Source organism: Arvicola amphibius, chromosome 3 (assembly GCF_903992535.2).
Source record: "Arvicola amphibius chromosome 3, mArvAmp1.2, whole genome shotgun sequence".
Classification (NCBI taxonomy): Eukaryota; Metazoa; Chordata; class Mammalia; order Rodentia; family Cricetidae; genus Arvicola; species Arvicola amphibius.
The window spans coordinates 123,885,451-123,899,588 of NC_052049.1; the positions used below are offsets into that span (position 1 = coordinate 123,885,451).

A 14,138-nucleotide genomic window follows, 5' to 3' on the forward strand; every position below is an offset into this window, starting at 1 on the left:
CATTCTGTATAATATAGAGAACAAATTCATAGATATTCCAGTTCAAGAACAACTGAATAAAAATTATAAACATTCATAGAAATATATAATTTTAGTATATAGTAACTATAGGTAAGAAAATAAAACATTTCTAAAACTATGTAAATGATTTACTAATCCAATATCAACCACTTACATGAACTAGACATTGATCTATGTTTTCTAAAACATTTGATAAAACATGAATGAATTCCTGTCTCAAATAACAAAATATTATAACTTATCATTTTTAAAGATGTGTGTGTGTGTGTGTGTGTGTGTGTGTGTGTGTGCATGCCTGCCTGTACCTACCATGTACAAAGTGCATGTAGTTGCCCACAAAGACCAATTGAAGGCATCAAGTTTGCCAGAACTGGAGTTACAGGCAGTTATGAATCACTCAATATGGTGCTCAAAAACAAATTCTGGTTCTCTATAAACTCTGGTGCTCTTACCTGCAGAGCCACCTCCAGATAACCTGAGTATAACTTCTTAAAAATCTTTTAAAATAGATTCTACTTATTTAGGCTGTGTGTGTACATACTCAGTTGTTTACGTGCCATGGCATGTAGGTGGGGATTATTACACGACAATTTGAAGGAATCCATTCTCTCCTTCCACTATGTGAGTCTCAGGGATCAAACTGAGGTTGACAGCTTTGGCTGCATGTGCCTTTATCCTCTGAGCTAGCTATCTCACAAGTACAAAATACTGTAACTCTTTCTGAAACAAGAATTATGTAAGTGATAACAAAATTTCTGTTTGTATATGTATACTAAAATTACAACATATATGCCTATGATATTAATTGAGCTATTAAGTGCTAAGTATGGTTCTAAATTGTTATATGAATACAAATCAATATGGAACTCATAATAAAAGAGCACACCTAGATAATCAATTAGTAACTGTAAAAAAAAAAAAAAAGCCCAGAAAGTAAAGCTTACCACTTCTTCATCTGAAAGTTCACGCCCCTGGATACTGCTATTCTCTCTCACAGCTTGTTGATGTTTTTTCCCTTTGATGTGGCTAAAGAGATAAACTTCTGAAGCGATCTAAAAACACAAAATCAAAGTCATACCAATCAACATACCACTGTACCCAATACTAAGAACTAAACATTCAATCCAGTACTTTTATACAAGTTCAGATCATTCTAGAATATATATAATACATACACACACACACACACACACACACACACACACACACACATATATATTTCCCCTAGAATGTAATTCTGAGACTAAGTTTAAAGACTCAAGTCTCAGTACTGAAAAACTTGGTTTTGATTTCTGGTCCCAATACATTAAAATATTGACTTAATCTATTATTAAGCAGGTAAACAACCATTTTAGTAACAATTGCATACACCAGCACTTTATACTGCCATTCCTAAATGTTATTATTTGTAATTCTTACTTTTCATTTAAAATCCTCAAAGAAGTCAATAGCACTTAGTAGATGTCTTAGCACAAGATTTAAAAGGCTGGAAGCCTTTTAATAAATTTTAGCAATAAATTATATCAACAGACTATTAACAGTGACAACCACCTACCAGGACATTGCAGAGAGAACACTGCTTCTTTCTTTCATAAGGGGTCAATTTAGGGGCATAATCAGTACTTGCATGTCGTCCACTGCTTAACTCAGCAGCCTTTTCTTTCCTTTGTTCAATCTGTTCCATGTGCCTTCGGATGCTTTCATCATGCTGTAGACAGGGTCAAAGTGTGAGGAAACTTAAAAAGTATTCAGGTTATACTAAGATCCTGGAAAAAGATTTTTCATTAAAACTTCTAAAATAATCCAAAAGTAACTTGTTTCAATATTAACTTTCACACTGAACAACAAAGTTCACAGTCTTTTAACATATCACTCGTGTACAATAATGCTCCTAAAGTGCGTCCACAGGATGGTAGTGCATGTTTTGTGGGAACAGTTTCATAGACAAATTTGTAAAAGAATAAGTTAAAGATTTTTAACAGAACTTCATACATCTTCTAGCACATCACTGTGCTCAGAGACTCAACACTACTGGTTTCTTGGGGGTAGAATTTGGTAAGCATCTGCCCACTACCCATTTGCTTACCTATCAAACACTATGATAAGTGCTGACCCACAGAAACACTCATGCTTAAACACACAGCAGGAAAGTGACAAAGACATACTACAATGTATAACTGCCCTGTAACTACTCTTTCACTTCCAGTCACAAACCCTGGAAAATCTTTTTTGTGTTAACATTATTTTGTATAGCCAGAATGTATCTTACTCAACTGAATTTTCTATTTTCAACTACTCTTTTCAAGATTCAGCTGAGTAATTATTTTTCCTGATATTTGATAGACCATAACCTTACCTCTACTATGCAGAAGTTATCTGCTAACATCTGAATCTCATACTAGATTAGGCATTTCCTAAAAATGGGACTCCAATCTTATCCATTCATTAATATTTGCTGCACTGAATTTGAATGGATGATAAATTCCTATCTTTCAGATTAAAAAGTTATTGTCTCTACAAGTAGCCAACATGTAAATCATTGATACAATATAAAGCACTTCTATAGCAGAAACCACCTACATGTTATAATATTGGGAAATCTTTTTCTAGAAATTATTAGTATTTATAGCCTTCCAGATTAGAACTATGCAATTCAAAAGTATTGAAATAAATGAATAATTGCTAGATAATTAAAATAATAAAGTACTATTAATAACTGCTGTGGGACAATGGTCTTGTACTTTGTAAAGATTTGCCAATTGTATTTTAATAAAATGCTGTTTGGCCAGTAGCCAGGCAGGAAGTAGAGGCAGGGTGACCATGCAGGAAGTAGAGGCGAGGCAATGAGAACAGGAGAATTCTGGGAAGAGGAAAGCTCAGTCTGCAGTAATCAGAGGAAGCAAGATGAAAACACCTCACTGATAAAGGTACCAAGCCATGTGACTAACACAGACAATAATAATGGGCTAATTTAAGATGTAAGAATTAATTAATAAGAAGCTTGAGCTAATAGGCCAACCAGTTTATAATTAATGCAGACCTCTGTGTATTTCTTTGGGACAAATGGCTGCAGGACCAGGTGGGACAGAAGTCTCCAGCAACAAAGATGACTTCAAGTTATTAACTGATTAATAAGAATAAATACTAAATATCTTTATTATTGTTCCACAATGATTCTAAAATAGCAAAATCAATTTAAAACAAAATAAATTTGGTTGCCAAACAGCTGAGTTTGAGTCAGTTATGACTCATTCATAAAAAAATCTGTTATCTAAATATTATAAATACAAATTAATTCAACTTTTATTCCACAGAATTTTATAATGTGCTCCATTTAAACTCTCAATTTTCAAATTAAAATAACATGCTGTCCCGACCTTGAGCTGAATTTTTTTCTGCAGCTCTTCCATAGCTTCTTGCTGAGCTGCTGTGAGTGCTGCCAACCGTTCTTCCCTGTCTCTGTAAGACACAGTCAAATATGTAGGTTCACCTGCTTGGAGTAACACACCTCAATCTCATGAAACAAAAAAAAATACAATTTGGTTGCAAGGCTTATATTTTTTCAAATATTGCCTAATAAATATTTGAGAAGCAATAGTAGTTGGTTCATCCTGTTTGTTTTTAGTAATGAAGCAACACAGCTGATTAGCTATGAAAATAAGTTTCTGACCCCAAGAATAGATCTAGAACTATCATTAAATATAAAATGTTGAAAACATAATTTATACCTATCTTCTTAAAAATATTATTAATATCACAAGAAAACAATAGAAAAGGTATAAAACGATAAGCAAAGTGAACAGAAGAGGTAACCATGGTGTGCTCTGAATATCATCAACATCTCAACTGAAAAGCAAAACAAAGAATACTGGTATCTGAGCTTTCAGGGAGAAGGTGTTTTGATGAGAAGCTCAGAAACACTCACAACAACTGTAGCAGATCACCTGCTGCCTCCTCCACCTCCTTCCTGCCCCATCTCCAGTGAATCAAGCAGATCTCCTCCAGCCTGCCTCCCCACACATCCTGTGGTTCTAGGCCCCCATTCCAGTAGGCTTCCTCTAGGAACTTGCCAAGCAAGCCTGACAGGGAGGCAAATAGTCCAGCAGTTCTCAAGTTATGGAATGCAACCTCTTTGGTGGTCAAACATCCCATTCACAAGGGTCACATATTAGATATTTATATTATGAATCATAACTAGCAAAATTACAGTTATAAGAAGCGATCAAAATTATTTTATGGCCGAGGGTCACCACAGCATGAAGGACTGTGTATTAAAGGGTCACAGCATTAGGAAGTAGTAGGTCATTAAAGCAGGTAGGTAGTCAAGCTTCAGATTTTCACCCCTCCCTCTCTTCTCCATACCCAATCCCCCCATCTCACCCCTATTTGTGGCCACTTCTCACTCTCTGCCTCCATTTCTGAGGGACTAATCAAATCCTAGTGGAACACCCTGCTTTACTCCCTCCTGTGGAACCCCTCACCAACCCACCCCTAGCCCATCCTCCTACCTGAGTGTCAGCTTCCAACACCTAGAAACACATTTTTGCTGGAACCCACAGTGGCCACATAAGTCAGGATCCCTGAAGAATTTCCTACTATACAACACACAGCCACCAAACTCTACTAACCAGAGAGGGCAACCAAACAAGGAACAAAACATCCACCCAACAAAGACAAAATCAGATATCAGCAACTGGAATTACAATATTCACAAACCAAGATGCCTAAATGCCAGCTTGAAAATAATCAATAACAGCCAGGACAAAATGTCTCCACCATAGCCCAGCAACCCTGCAAAAGTAGGCCCTGAGATCTGCAACATAGCTGAAGCATAAAACAAAAACTTTAAAATAGTCTTTATGAATATGACAGAGGTCCTTAAAGACAATAAATAAATCCTTTAAAAAAAATCTAGGAAAACACAACCAGTGGAAGGAAATAAAACAGTTCAAGACCTGAAACTGGAAATAGAGTCAAAAAAAAAAAAAAAAAACCCAAACTGAGGGAAATCTGGAAAAGAAAAATTTAGAAACTCAAAGAAGAACCTCACAGGTAAGCCACTCTAACCGAATATAAGAGATGGAGAGAAAAATCTCAGGCATTAAAGAGATGCTTAGAAGAAATGGATACCATAACAAAAGAAAATGTTAAATCTAAAATAAATCCTGACACAAAACATCCAGGAAATCTCAGACACTGTGAAAAGACCAAATCTAAAAGTAACAGCAATAGAGGAAAGAGAAGAAATGCAAGTTAAAAATACAGGAAATATTTTCAACAAAATAATAGAAGAAAATTTCCCTGACCTAAAGAAGGAGATGGCTCTCAAGATATAAGAGGTATATAACATAACAAATAGACTAGATCAGAAAACAAAAAAAAAAAAACCCAGGCACAAATAATCAAAACATGAAGCATAAAGAACAAATAAAGAATAATAAAAGGTACAAAAGAAAAAGATCAAGTAACATAAAGGCAGACCTATTTGAACAACACCTGATTTCTCCATGGAGACTCTAAAACCATAAGGGCCTGAACAGATGTTCTACAGATGCTTAAGAAACCATACATGCCAGCCCAGACTACTATACCCAGCATAACTTTTAATCACCATGGATGGAAAAAAAAAGACATTCCATGATAAAGCCAAATTTAAGCAATATCTAGTCTACAAATCCAACACTACAGAATGCACTAGAAAGAAAACTCCAACCTAATGAGGTTAATGACATCCAAGAAAACACAAAGAATAAATAATCCCAGACCAGCAAATAAAAAGGGAAATATATACATATACACCAACACCAATAAAATAACAGGAATCAACAAACCCTTCTTATTGATATCTCTCAACATCAGTGTTGTCAACTCCCAAATTAAAAAGAGAGAGAGACTAACAGAACGGGTACAGAAACAGAAGAAGGAACCAGCCTTCTGCTTAACCTAAGATCAAGGACAGATATCACCTCAGGCTAAAGAAACAGAAAAAATATTGCAAGAAAATGGAAAAAAGAAGCTGGTATAGTCATTTAATATCTAACAAAATAGACTTCACACCAAAATGAATCAAAAGAGATGGGGAAGAATATTACATACTCAAAGGAAAAATCCACACATATTGACCCTCACACACTGATGAGACCTTTATTCCCCAACATCATACTTTTATTAATTGAGAATTTCATACAATGCACTCTAATCACACTTGCTTCCCACCTTTGCACCCTCCTCCCAAAAACACCACACCAAGTCCATTTTGTGCTGCCCACGTACTCGTGGAGCGCAGTAAACTCCTAGTGGTAAGCTCCTTCCCCATCCCTCACCAAAAGCCATCAACTGTGAAGAGCTGTACTTCAGCATCTTTATCACAGTTTTTTGTTTATTTGTTTGTTTGTTTGTTTTGCGTGGGAGGGGTTCAAAACAAGGTTCTTAGCGTAGCCTTGACTGTCCTGGAACTTGCTCTGTAGACCAGGCTGACCTCAAACTCAAAAAGATCTGCCTGTCTCTGCTTCCCTAGTGCTGGGATTAAAGGTATACTCTAACCACTGTGAAGGCCCAAAAATGTGAGCCTATTTCCACCTTGACCAAAGGTCAGGGAGTTGGAATTTACCTCTACTCCTTCAAGGTTATTTTCTGTTTGTACCTCAAACAAAAGTCCCACCTATATTTAGATCAGTTCTGAGAGTTCTACTCTCTCAAGGTTACTGTCAACAAGCACTGATAATAATATCCAGACCTTGTATTTCAGGAAGAGAGAAGTAGATGTGTTTCAACTCCAAACAAAAGTCTAAGTACCCAACTAAGTTCCTACTCCCTTAAGGAGATAACAATGGAATCCAAACAGGAGTGGTCTGCCTACAAAACGTTTTGGTCTAGGGTGTTAGTGTGACTTGTTTTGTTCTAGCAACAGAATGTTTAACTATGAATGCAGCCCGCAACCTTCTACTAGTCTATTCATTTCCTTGTATCATGTTAATGCAGTTTTTTTTTTTTAAATCTTATTCCTACCTTTTGAAGTCAGGGATATTTTAAGCAACTGGAAATTAAACACAGGCAATTTCAGTATTCACTGGAACTTCCTCCTGAAACTATCTTATGTTTTCTGTTTTATTATTTTACTAACATCTTCATACTCTTTTCTAATTTTTCTGAGCCTCACACCCCTACCCTGGTAAATAGTATTTTTGTCAAGGCTGGTGCCCAACAAACTCCCTGACCTTTATAACAGCTTTTAAGGACTCTCTTTAATAGTTTTTTGTCTGGACTATTTCTTTGGGGGGGACAGTATGTCACAGAAGCTGTCAATGTCTCTCATCCACAGTTGATAATACTACCACAAAAGAAGGGTCCTTGCCCATAACAGCCAGCAGCAGCACGGATGATGGACTTCCATATTATTTCTGGCAGCAGTTCAGGTCACGGACATCAATATGGTCGCAGGCAGAAGAATGGATCAGGGTTATCAACATATCATCCAGCTGTAGGTGGCCATGTCAGAGGAGCAGCAGGTGGTTCAAAGTGTTGCCCACCAGGAGGCAAATCCCTGAGGGGTGAATCTCAGATAGGCAAGGCCCTAAGACCACAGACCCCAAAATGTCTTTTGCTTCTGCTGTGTCTTTACACATTTGCTGTTGCTATCTGTCTCTTGTTTCAGGCATGGAGAAAATGGGTAAAGAGATCCCCACTGCCTCTAATGTAGTGTGTTTATCTCATGGAAACTTCCCGTTCTACTGAGCATTTTTACCTGTGGATTACGATGAAGATAATTCCTTCTTTTTTTTTAAAAAAATATTTATTTATTTACTTATTATGTATACAATATTCTGTCTGTGTGTATGTCTGCAGGCCAGAAGAGGGCACCAGACCTCATTACAGATGGTTGTGAGCCACCATGTGGTTGCCGGGAATTGAACTCAGAACCTTTGGAAGAGCAGGCAATGCTCTTAACCACTGAGCCATCTCTCCAGCCCAAGATAATTCCTTCTTAAGCTGTACTGTCTAATTGGTAATAATAATGTTAATTTATTCAGAGTTTTGATGACTAAAAATAAAACAAGGAAGTGTCACACAGCTAGAATAGGTGAGATTCCATTAAGGAGCCATATAGACTATGACTCAGGTTAATGATTAAGAAAAACAATTGAGTCCTAGTTAGTCCAGCAATCTTAAAATCTTTTAACCTTAATGTTGGCAGATGTGTTCACAGGTTTCAGAGTGCATTGTAGCTGAAACAAAGCCTTCTAATAATGTAAGGTTAGACTAAGATGTTTTTGTCAAATAGTTTTGAGGTGAAAAACCCATAAAGACAAAGTTTTAGAAAGGCACATAGCTGAATGAGGAACTTGTTGAGGTCAGGGAACAAGAACAAAGCAGTCAAATTACCATTAGCTGATTTGCCTTGCTTCCTAGGATTGGAAAGGTGATGATTAATTCCTTATAACCATTTCTGCCCTCAATCTCCTCATAGAAGAAACTATTGACAAGTGGATATGTACCCTAAAGATTTAAGTAGAGTTGATTGATTCTTTTTCATATATAAAAGTTTAGATTGTGATTCCTTTAAGAGTCCTTAAAAGATTACCTTTCAAGATAAGCAATAAATTGATTGGTATTTTCTTTGTAACAGCCTGCCAGTAAAAGACATGACAAAGAAGAATATCTTCCCTACATGGTTAATCTATAACAAGTTGTTTGAGTATGTATGTACACTGGTTCTTGGGATAATTTGTTTTTCACCTGTAATACGTGAAATGTGTAGTCATGTAAAAAAATTCTGTTTTTTACTATTTGTTTTGTATCTATTGCAATCATTCACTTGAAAAACAGAGTGTAACCACATTGTAATTTTTATATTGCCTGAAAGATTTTGCTGGGGTATATAAGCTGCAAGAAAAAGAATAGAGCTAAAATGTGTTAGAAGGAAAATATCAAGAATGTGAGAATTAAAAGGAAAACATCAAGAATAAAGATACACTTAGAAGGAAAACATCAATATTGAGAGAATTAAGAGGAAAACATCAAGAGAGTTAGAAGGAGAAGGAAAACATCAAGAGAGACAGAAGTGACATTTCTGGATAGAGATAAGAAAAGAGAATATAGAATACAAAATCAGAATTTTTTTTTAAAAAAAAAGGAGAATAAAGAAAAGTATCTAAAGGAAACCATCAAAAGAATGTGTGTCTTTTTCTTTAATTCCCTCAGATTAAAAAGTCTAGTATGTGTCTACTCTATGGTTTCCTTTTGAGACCTGCAGCACCTGGGAGCTGGCTTCCAGGCAATGGTATCCAGAGGCAGCACACATTATAGAAGGTTATCAAGGAGACTTAATCCAAAAAAAACGAAGCATTCTTAATCTCAGAGCCCTGGCCCTCTTGCCAGCTACATGCTTCTTTGTCCACCACAGCTGGGAAAATATAACACCCCACTCTCACCAACAGACAAGCCATCCAAACAAAAACTAAACAGGGAGAGGCTGGAACCAATGGACATTATAAGCCAAATGGACCTAACCTATTTACATAATGTTTCACCCAGACATCCTATCTGACCACCAGATTAAAGCTGCATATCAGCAACAGAAAGCTTACAAACTCACTAACTGAATGAAAACATGGGTCAAGATAGAAATTAAAAAAGAAATTAAAGACTTTCTAGAATTAAATGAAAATGAATAAAGAACATACCCAAACTTATGGAACACAGTGAAGGTGGTTCTAAGAGGCAAGTTTATAACACTAAGTGATTACAATTTTTTTAAAAAAAAATGGAGATCTTATAATAGTAACAACAGAACTGCTGAAAGCCCTAGATGAAAAAGAAAAAAGTTATACCCAAAAAAAGTAGTTGGAAAAAAGACAAGAAGAAAAAGCATAAACCTAGAGAATGGGAAATATTTTTACCAACTACATATCTGATGGAGGGCTAGTATCCAAAATATGTAAAGAACTCAAAAAACTAGAAATCAACAAAACAAATAACCCCCCAAAAATGAGGCACAGTTCTAAACAGAAACTCAAAAGAGGAAATTCAAATGGCTGGAAAAACAAATGTTCAACATTCTTAATCAACAGGGAAATGAAAATTAAAACTTCTTTGAGATTTCATCTTATACCTGTCAAAATGGCTAAGATAAAACAAAACAAAACAAAAAAGGTAACATGTTGTTCATCCTTAGGAGGATGTGGAGTAAGGGGAACACTCATCTGCTGGTGAAGTGAAAACTTGTATAGCATTACACTATGAAAATCAGTGTGGCAGTGCCTCAGGAAGATGGGAATAGATCTACCTCAAGATCCAGCTATAACAATCCTGGGCATATACTCAAAGGACACTTCATCCTACCACAGAGACACTTGCTCATCCATGTTCATTGCTGCTTTATTCATAAGAGCCAGAAATCATAAACAACCTTGAAGTCTCTCAATATTTCTTTATGAATAGATAAAGAAAATATGGTACATTTACCCAACAGAATATTACTCAACCACTAAAAAATGAAATTTGCAGGTAAATGGATGGGACTAGAAAAAGAAATTATCCTGAGTGAGGTAATCCAGACCCAAAAAGATGAACATGGTTGTACTCACTTGTAAGTAGATACTAGCCATGAACAAAGAATATTGAACCTGTAGTTCATGATCCTAGAGAAGCTAGGTAACAAAGTGAACCTAAGAAAAACATACATAAATCCACCTAGAAAATAAAAATAAACAAGATCACCTGACAAAATGGAAAGCATGGGGGTGGGGAGAGAAGCGAGGGTGTAAGGGGAACAAGGGGGAAGAAGGGGAGGGAGAAGAACTTGGAATGGTCAAGATGGAGGAAGGACAGAGATGAGTGCAAGGAAAGAGATATCTTGATTGAAGGAGCCATTACGGGGCTACCAAGAAACCTGGCTCTAGAAAAATTCCCAGGAATCCACATGGATGACCCCAACTAAGACCCTAAGCAATAGAGGAGAGAGTGCCAGAACTGGTCTTGCCTTGTAGTCAGATTGATGAATATCTAAAATGTCACCATAGAACCAGCAACTGATGGAAACAGAGACAGAGACCCGCATTGGAGGACTGGACTGAGCTCCCCAAGTCCAGTTGAAGAGTTGGAGGAGTGAGAATATGAGCAAAGAGGTCAAGACCATGATGGGGACACCCACTTAAACAGCTTACCTGAGCTAATCAGAGCTCACCAACCACAGCAGACAGGGAAGGAACCAGCATAGGACCAAACTAGATCCTCTGAATGTTGGTGATAGTTATAGGGTTGGGGCAAACAGTGGGAACACTGGTAGTGGCACCAGGATTTACCCCTACTGCTTGTACTGGCTTTTGGGGGACCCATTCTCTTTAGATGGATATCTTGCTCAGCCTAGATATAGTAGGAAGGGCCTTGGACCTTCCCCAAAGCAATGTGTCTTACCTAATCTGTGGAGTGGATGGTGGGGAGGGTAAGTGGAGTGAATAGGAGGAGAGGAGGAAGTGGGAACTTGGATTGGTATGTATAATGAAAAAAATAGTTTGTTTTCTTTTAAAAAAACTATAACTAAGGCAACTTATAAAAGAAAGCATTTATTTTATGGGCTCATGATTCTAGAGGGTTAGAACCCATGAGCATCATGGCAGAGGAAAACATGGAGACAGGCAGACAGGCATGGCACTACAGCAGTAGTAGACAGCTTACATACTGAGACAACTAAAGGAGACAGAGAGAGCTAAATGAGAATGGTATGGCCTTTTCCAATCTCAAAGCCCACCCCAGTAACACACCTCCTAATCCTTCCCAAATAATCCCACAAACTGTGACCAAGCATTCAAATACATGAGTCTATGGGGCCATTCTCATTCAAACCACCAGAAATTGTAGCATTAAACATACAAAATAAATGATGTCATATTGATATTAAAAGAATTTAACAAATACGACAGGGGTGGATTTTTAAATTATATAAGGAAGAAACACTACCTCAGTTAGGTAATCAAAGGTAACAACATCAGGGCTGGGAGTGGTTTGAGAGGATAAGTGCTTCCCATACAGGCATCCTCAGCTCAGATTCCCCAGGGCCCACATAAAAAGTTAGGTTTTAGCATGTCCCTATAAGCCTAGTGTAAGCAGCTGGAGACTAGAAAATCCTTGGGTATTATTGGCCAACAAGTTTATCCAAACTAGTGACCTCCAGGTTTATTGACAGAACTTTTTTGTTGTTATTGTTGTTCAAAATAAGATTTAAAATCAATTGAAGAAATTCCTGATGCTGATCTCTTGCCTCCAAATGCACACGTGCACATATGCACTTAAACCCATGTGAAATACAAATAAGGAATAAATCAAGATGATATAAGCTTTTGATATGTTAAGAATAATCTACTTGTGTTATCCTCTTCATAAAACATCATAACCCCAATCTAGCCATAAGACAAATATTAGACATGTCCTAAGAAACATCCTATAAAAATTTCAAACACTGGGATGTAAAGATGGCTAGGCAGCTAAGAGCACTGGCTGTTCTTCTAGAGGATCCAGGTGGAATTCCCAGAACCCACATGGCTGCTCACAACCATCTTAAACTCCAATTTCAGAGGATCTGAGGCGATCTCCTTGCCTCTGAGGGCAGTAGGCAGCACAGACACACATGTATGAAAAATATCCATATACATAAAATAAGATAATTTAAAATCCTAAATACTAACTCTCTGAAACTGTCATACCTCAAAGAATTAAAAAAAACTGACAAATATTTGAAGAAATTATGATAATAGTCAAATGCATCTAAAATTTAACTTTAAAAACACGTTAATTGGCTGGGCGGTGGTGGCACACGCCTTTCATTCCAGCACTTGGAGGCAACGGCAGTGATTTTGAGGCCAGCCTGGTTTACAAAGCAAGCTCCAGGACAGTCAGGATGGTTATAGAGAAACCCTGTCTTGAAAATCCAAAAAAGAAACAAAACAAAACAAAACAAAACAAAAACACATTAATACACAGAACATTAATATAAAGAGAAACAAAGGATCCCTAGAAAAAACATTTTCAAAATGACAAAAGACAATGACTATTTTGTGAGCATGAAGAAACAATTTACCACACTTAGGAAAAATAGCATGATTTAAGGCAGAGGTCTCATTTGAAACAGAAGAAAAGAACAAGTCAAAATTTTGAAAGTAAAACTATTATTCAAATGAAAAAATATTAAAATATTCCCAGATGAATGAGTAACCAGCAGTTCACTGAACACAAAATCCTTTGCAAAAAATGCTACAATGAGTCTTATCAACTAAAAAAAAATCTCACCTGGATAAAAAGAAATGACACGTATCAGAATGATTAATAAATGCTGAACGGAACACAAAGGAATGCAAAATGCTTTTGTGTTTAATTTTGTGGTTTCTTTAAAAAATATAGGACAGCATAAGGAATAATTGTAACTCTGTATTCTTCTGTTTATAACACAAGATGTGCAACAATAAGGACACGAGAGGAAGAACAAAGTTGCTGCATTTACCATAGCTAATCTCGTCATAAATTTAAGTATATTGTAATAAGCCAAAAAGACTTCTATACTTCAGCCAGTAAACAGTAAGACAAAAATTAGAATAATGCACCTTTAAGACTCAATAAGGAATTCTGCCTCTATCAGATAGGTCTACAGTCACGTCTTAGGAGGAAGGACCCATATCACCATGGGCAGTGTCAACCCAGGACTGGATGTAAGACCAGAAGTTAGCCAGTAAGCAGCATTTCCACAGGGTTTCTGCTTCAGTGCTTGTCTTGGTTTTTATTGATGATGGACTCTAACCTGCAAGTCAGATAAAGCCTTTCTTTCCCAGGTTGCTTTCTAGTGTTTTATCACAGTAACAGAAAGCAAACTGGAAAAGGAGTTACAAATTATTTACCAGAAAGTTTTAGTTTAACAAAGAACAAAGCAGTAAAACTAAGAAAGACTTGAGACACAGAGATGACAAATCTAAAACTGTGGCAAATAAACCCAATCGTATTAGGAATAAACATTTGAATCAGAAGGCAGAAATAAATAAGCATATTTCAGAAAATTAAAATATATGTTCAAGAACTGAAACCACAATAGATGAAAGTACAAGGACAGAAGACAAACTAAAAGGTAACTG

The 14,138-nt window shown here is 36.6% G+C and overlaps 1 protein-coding gene across 2 annotated transcripts in view; it reads right to left on the reverse strand.

Annotated features, from left to right (window-relative positions):
• Scaper (S-phase cyclin A associated protein in the ER) overlaps nt 1-14,138 on the reverse strand; it is a 378,485-nt gene that overhangs the window by 254,386 nt on the left and 109,961 nt on the right. For both annotated transcript variants that reach the window (XM_038323850.2, XM_038323851.2), the window contains exons 18-20: nt 3,399-3,480; nt 1,577-1,729; nt 966-1,073 (exon numbers count right to left, since the gene is read on the reverse strand). In XM_038323850.2, the coding sequence (XP_038179778.1) occupies nt 966-1,073; nt 1,577-1,729; nt 3,399-3,480 (343 nt within the window). The remainder of the gene's footprint in view (nt 1-965; nt 1,074-1,576; nt 1,730-3,398; nt 3,481-14,138) is intronic.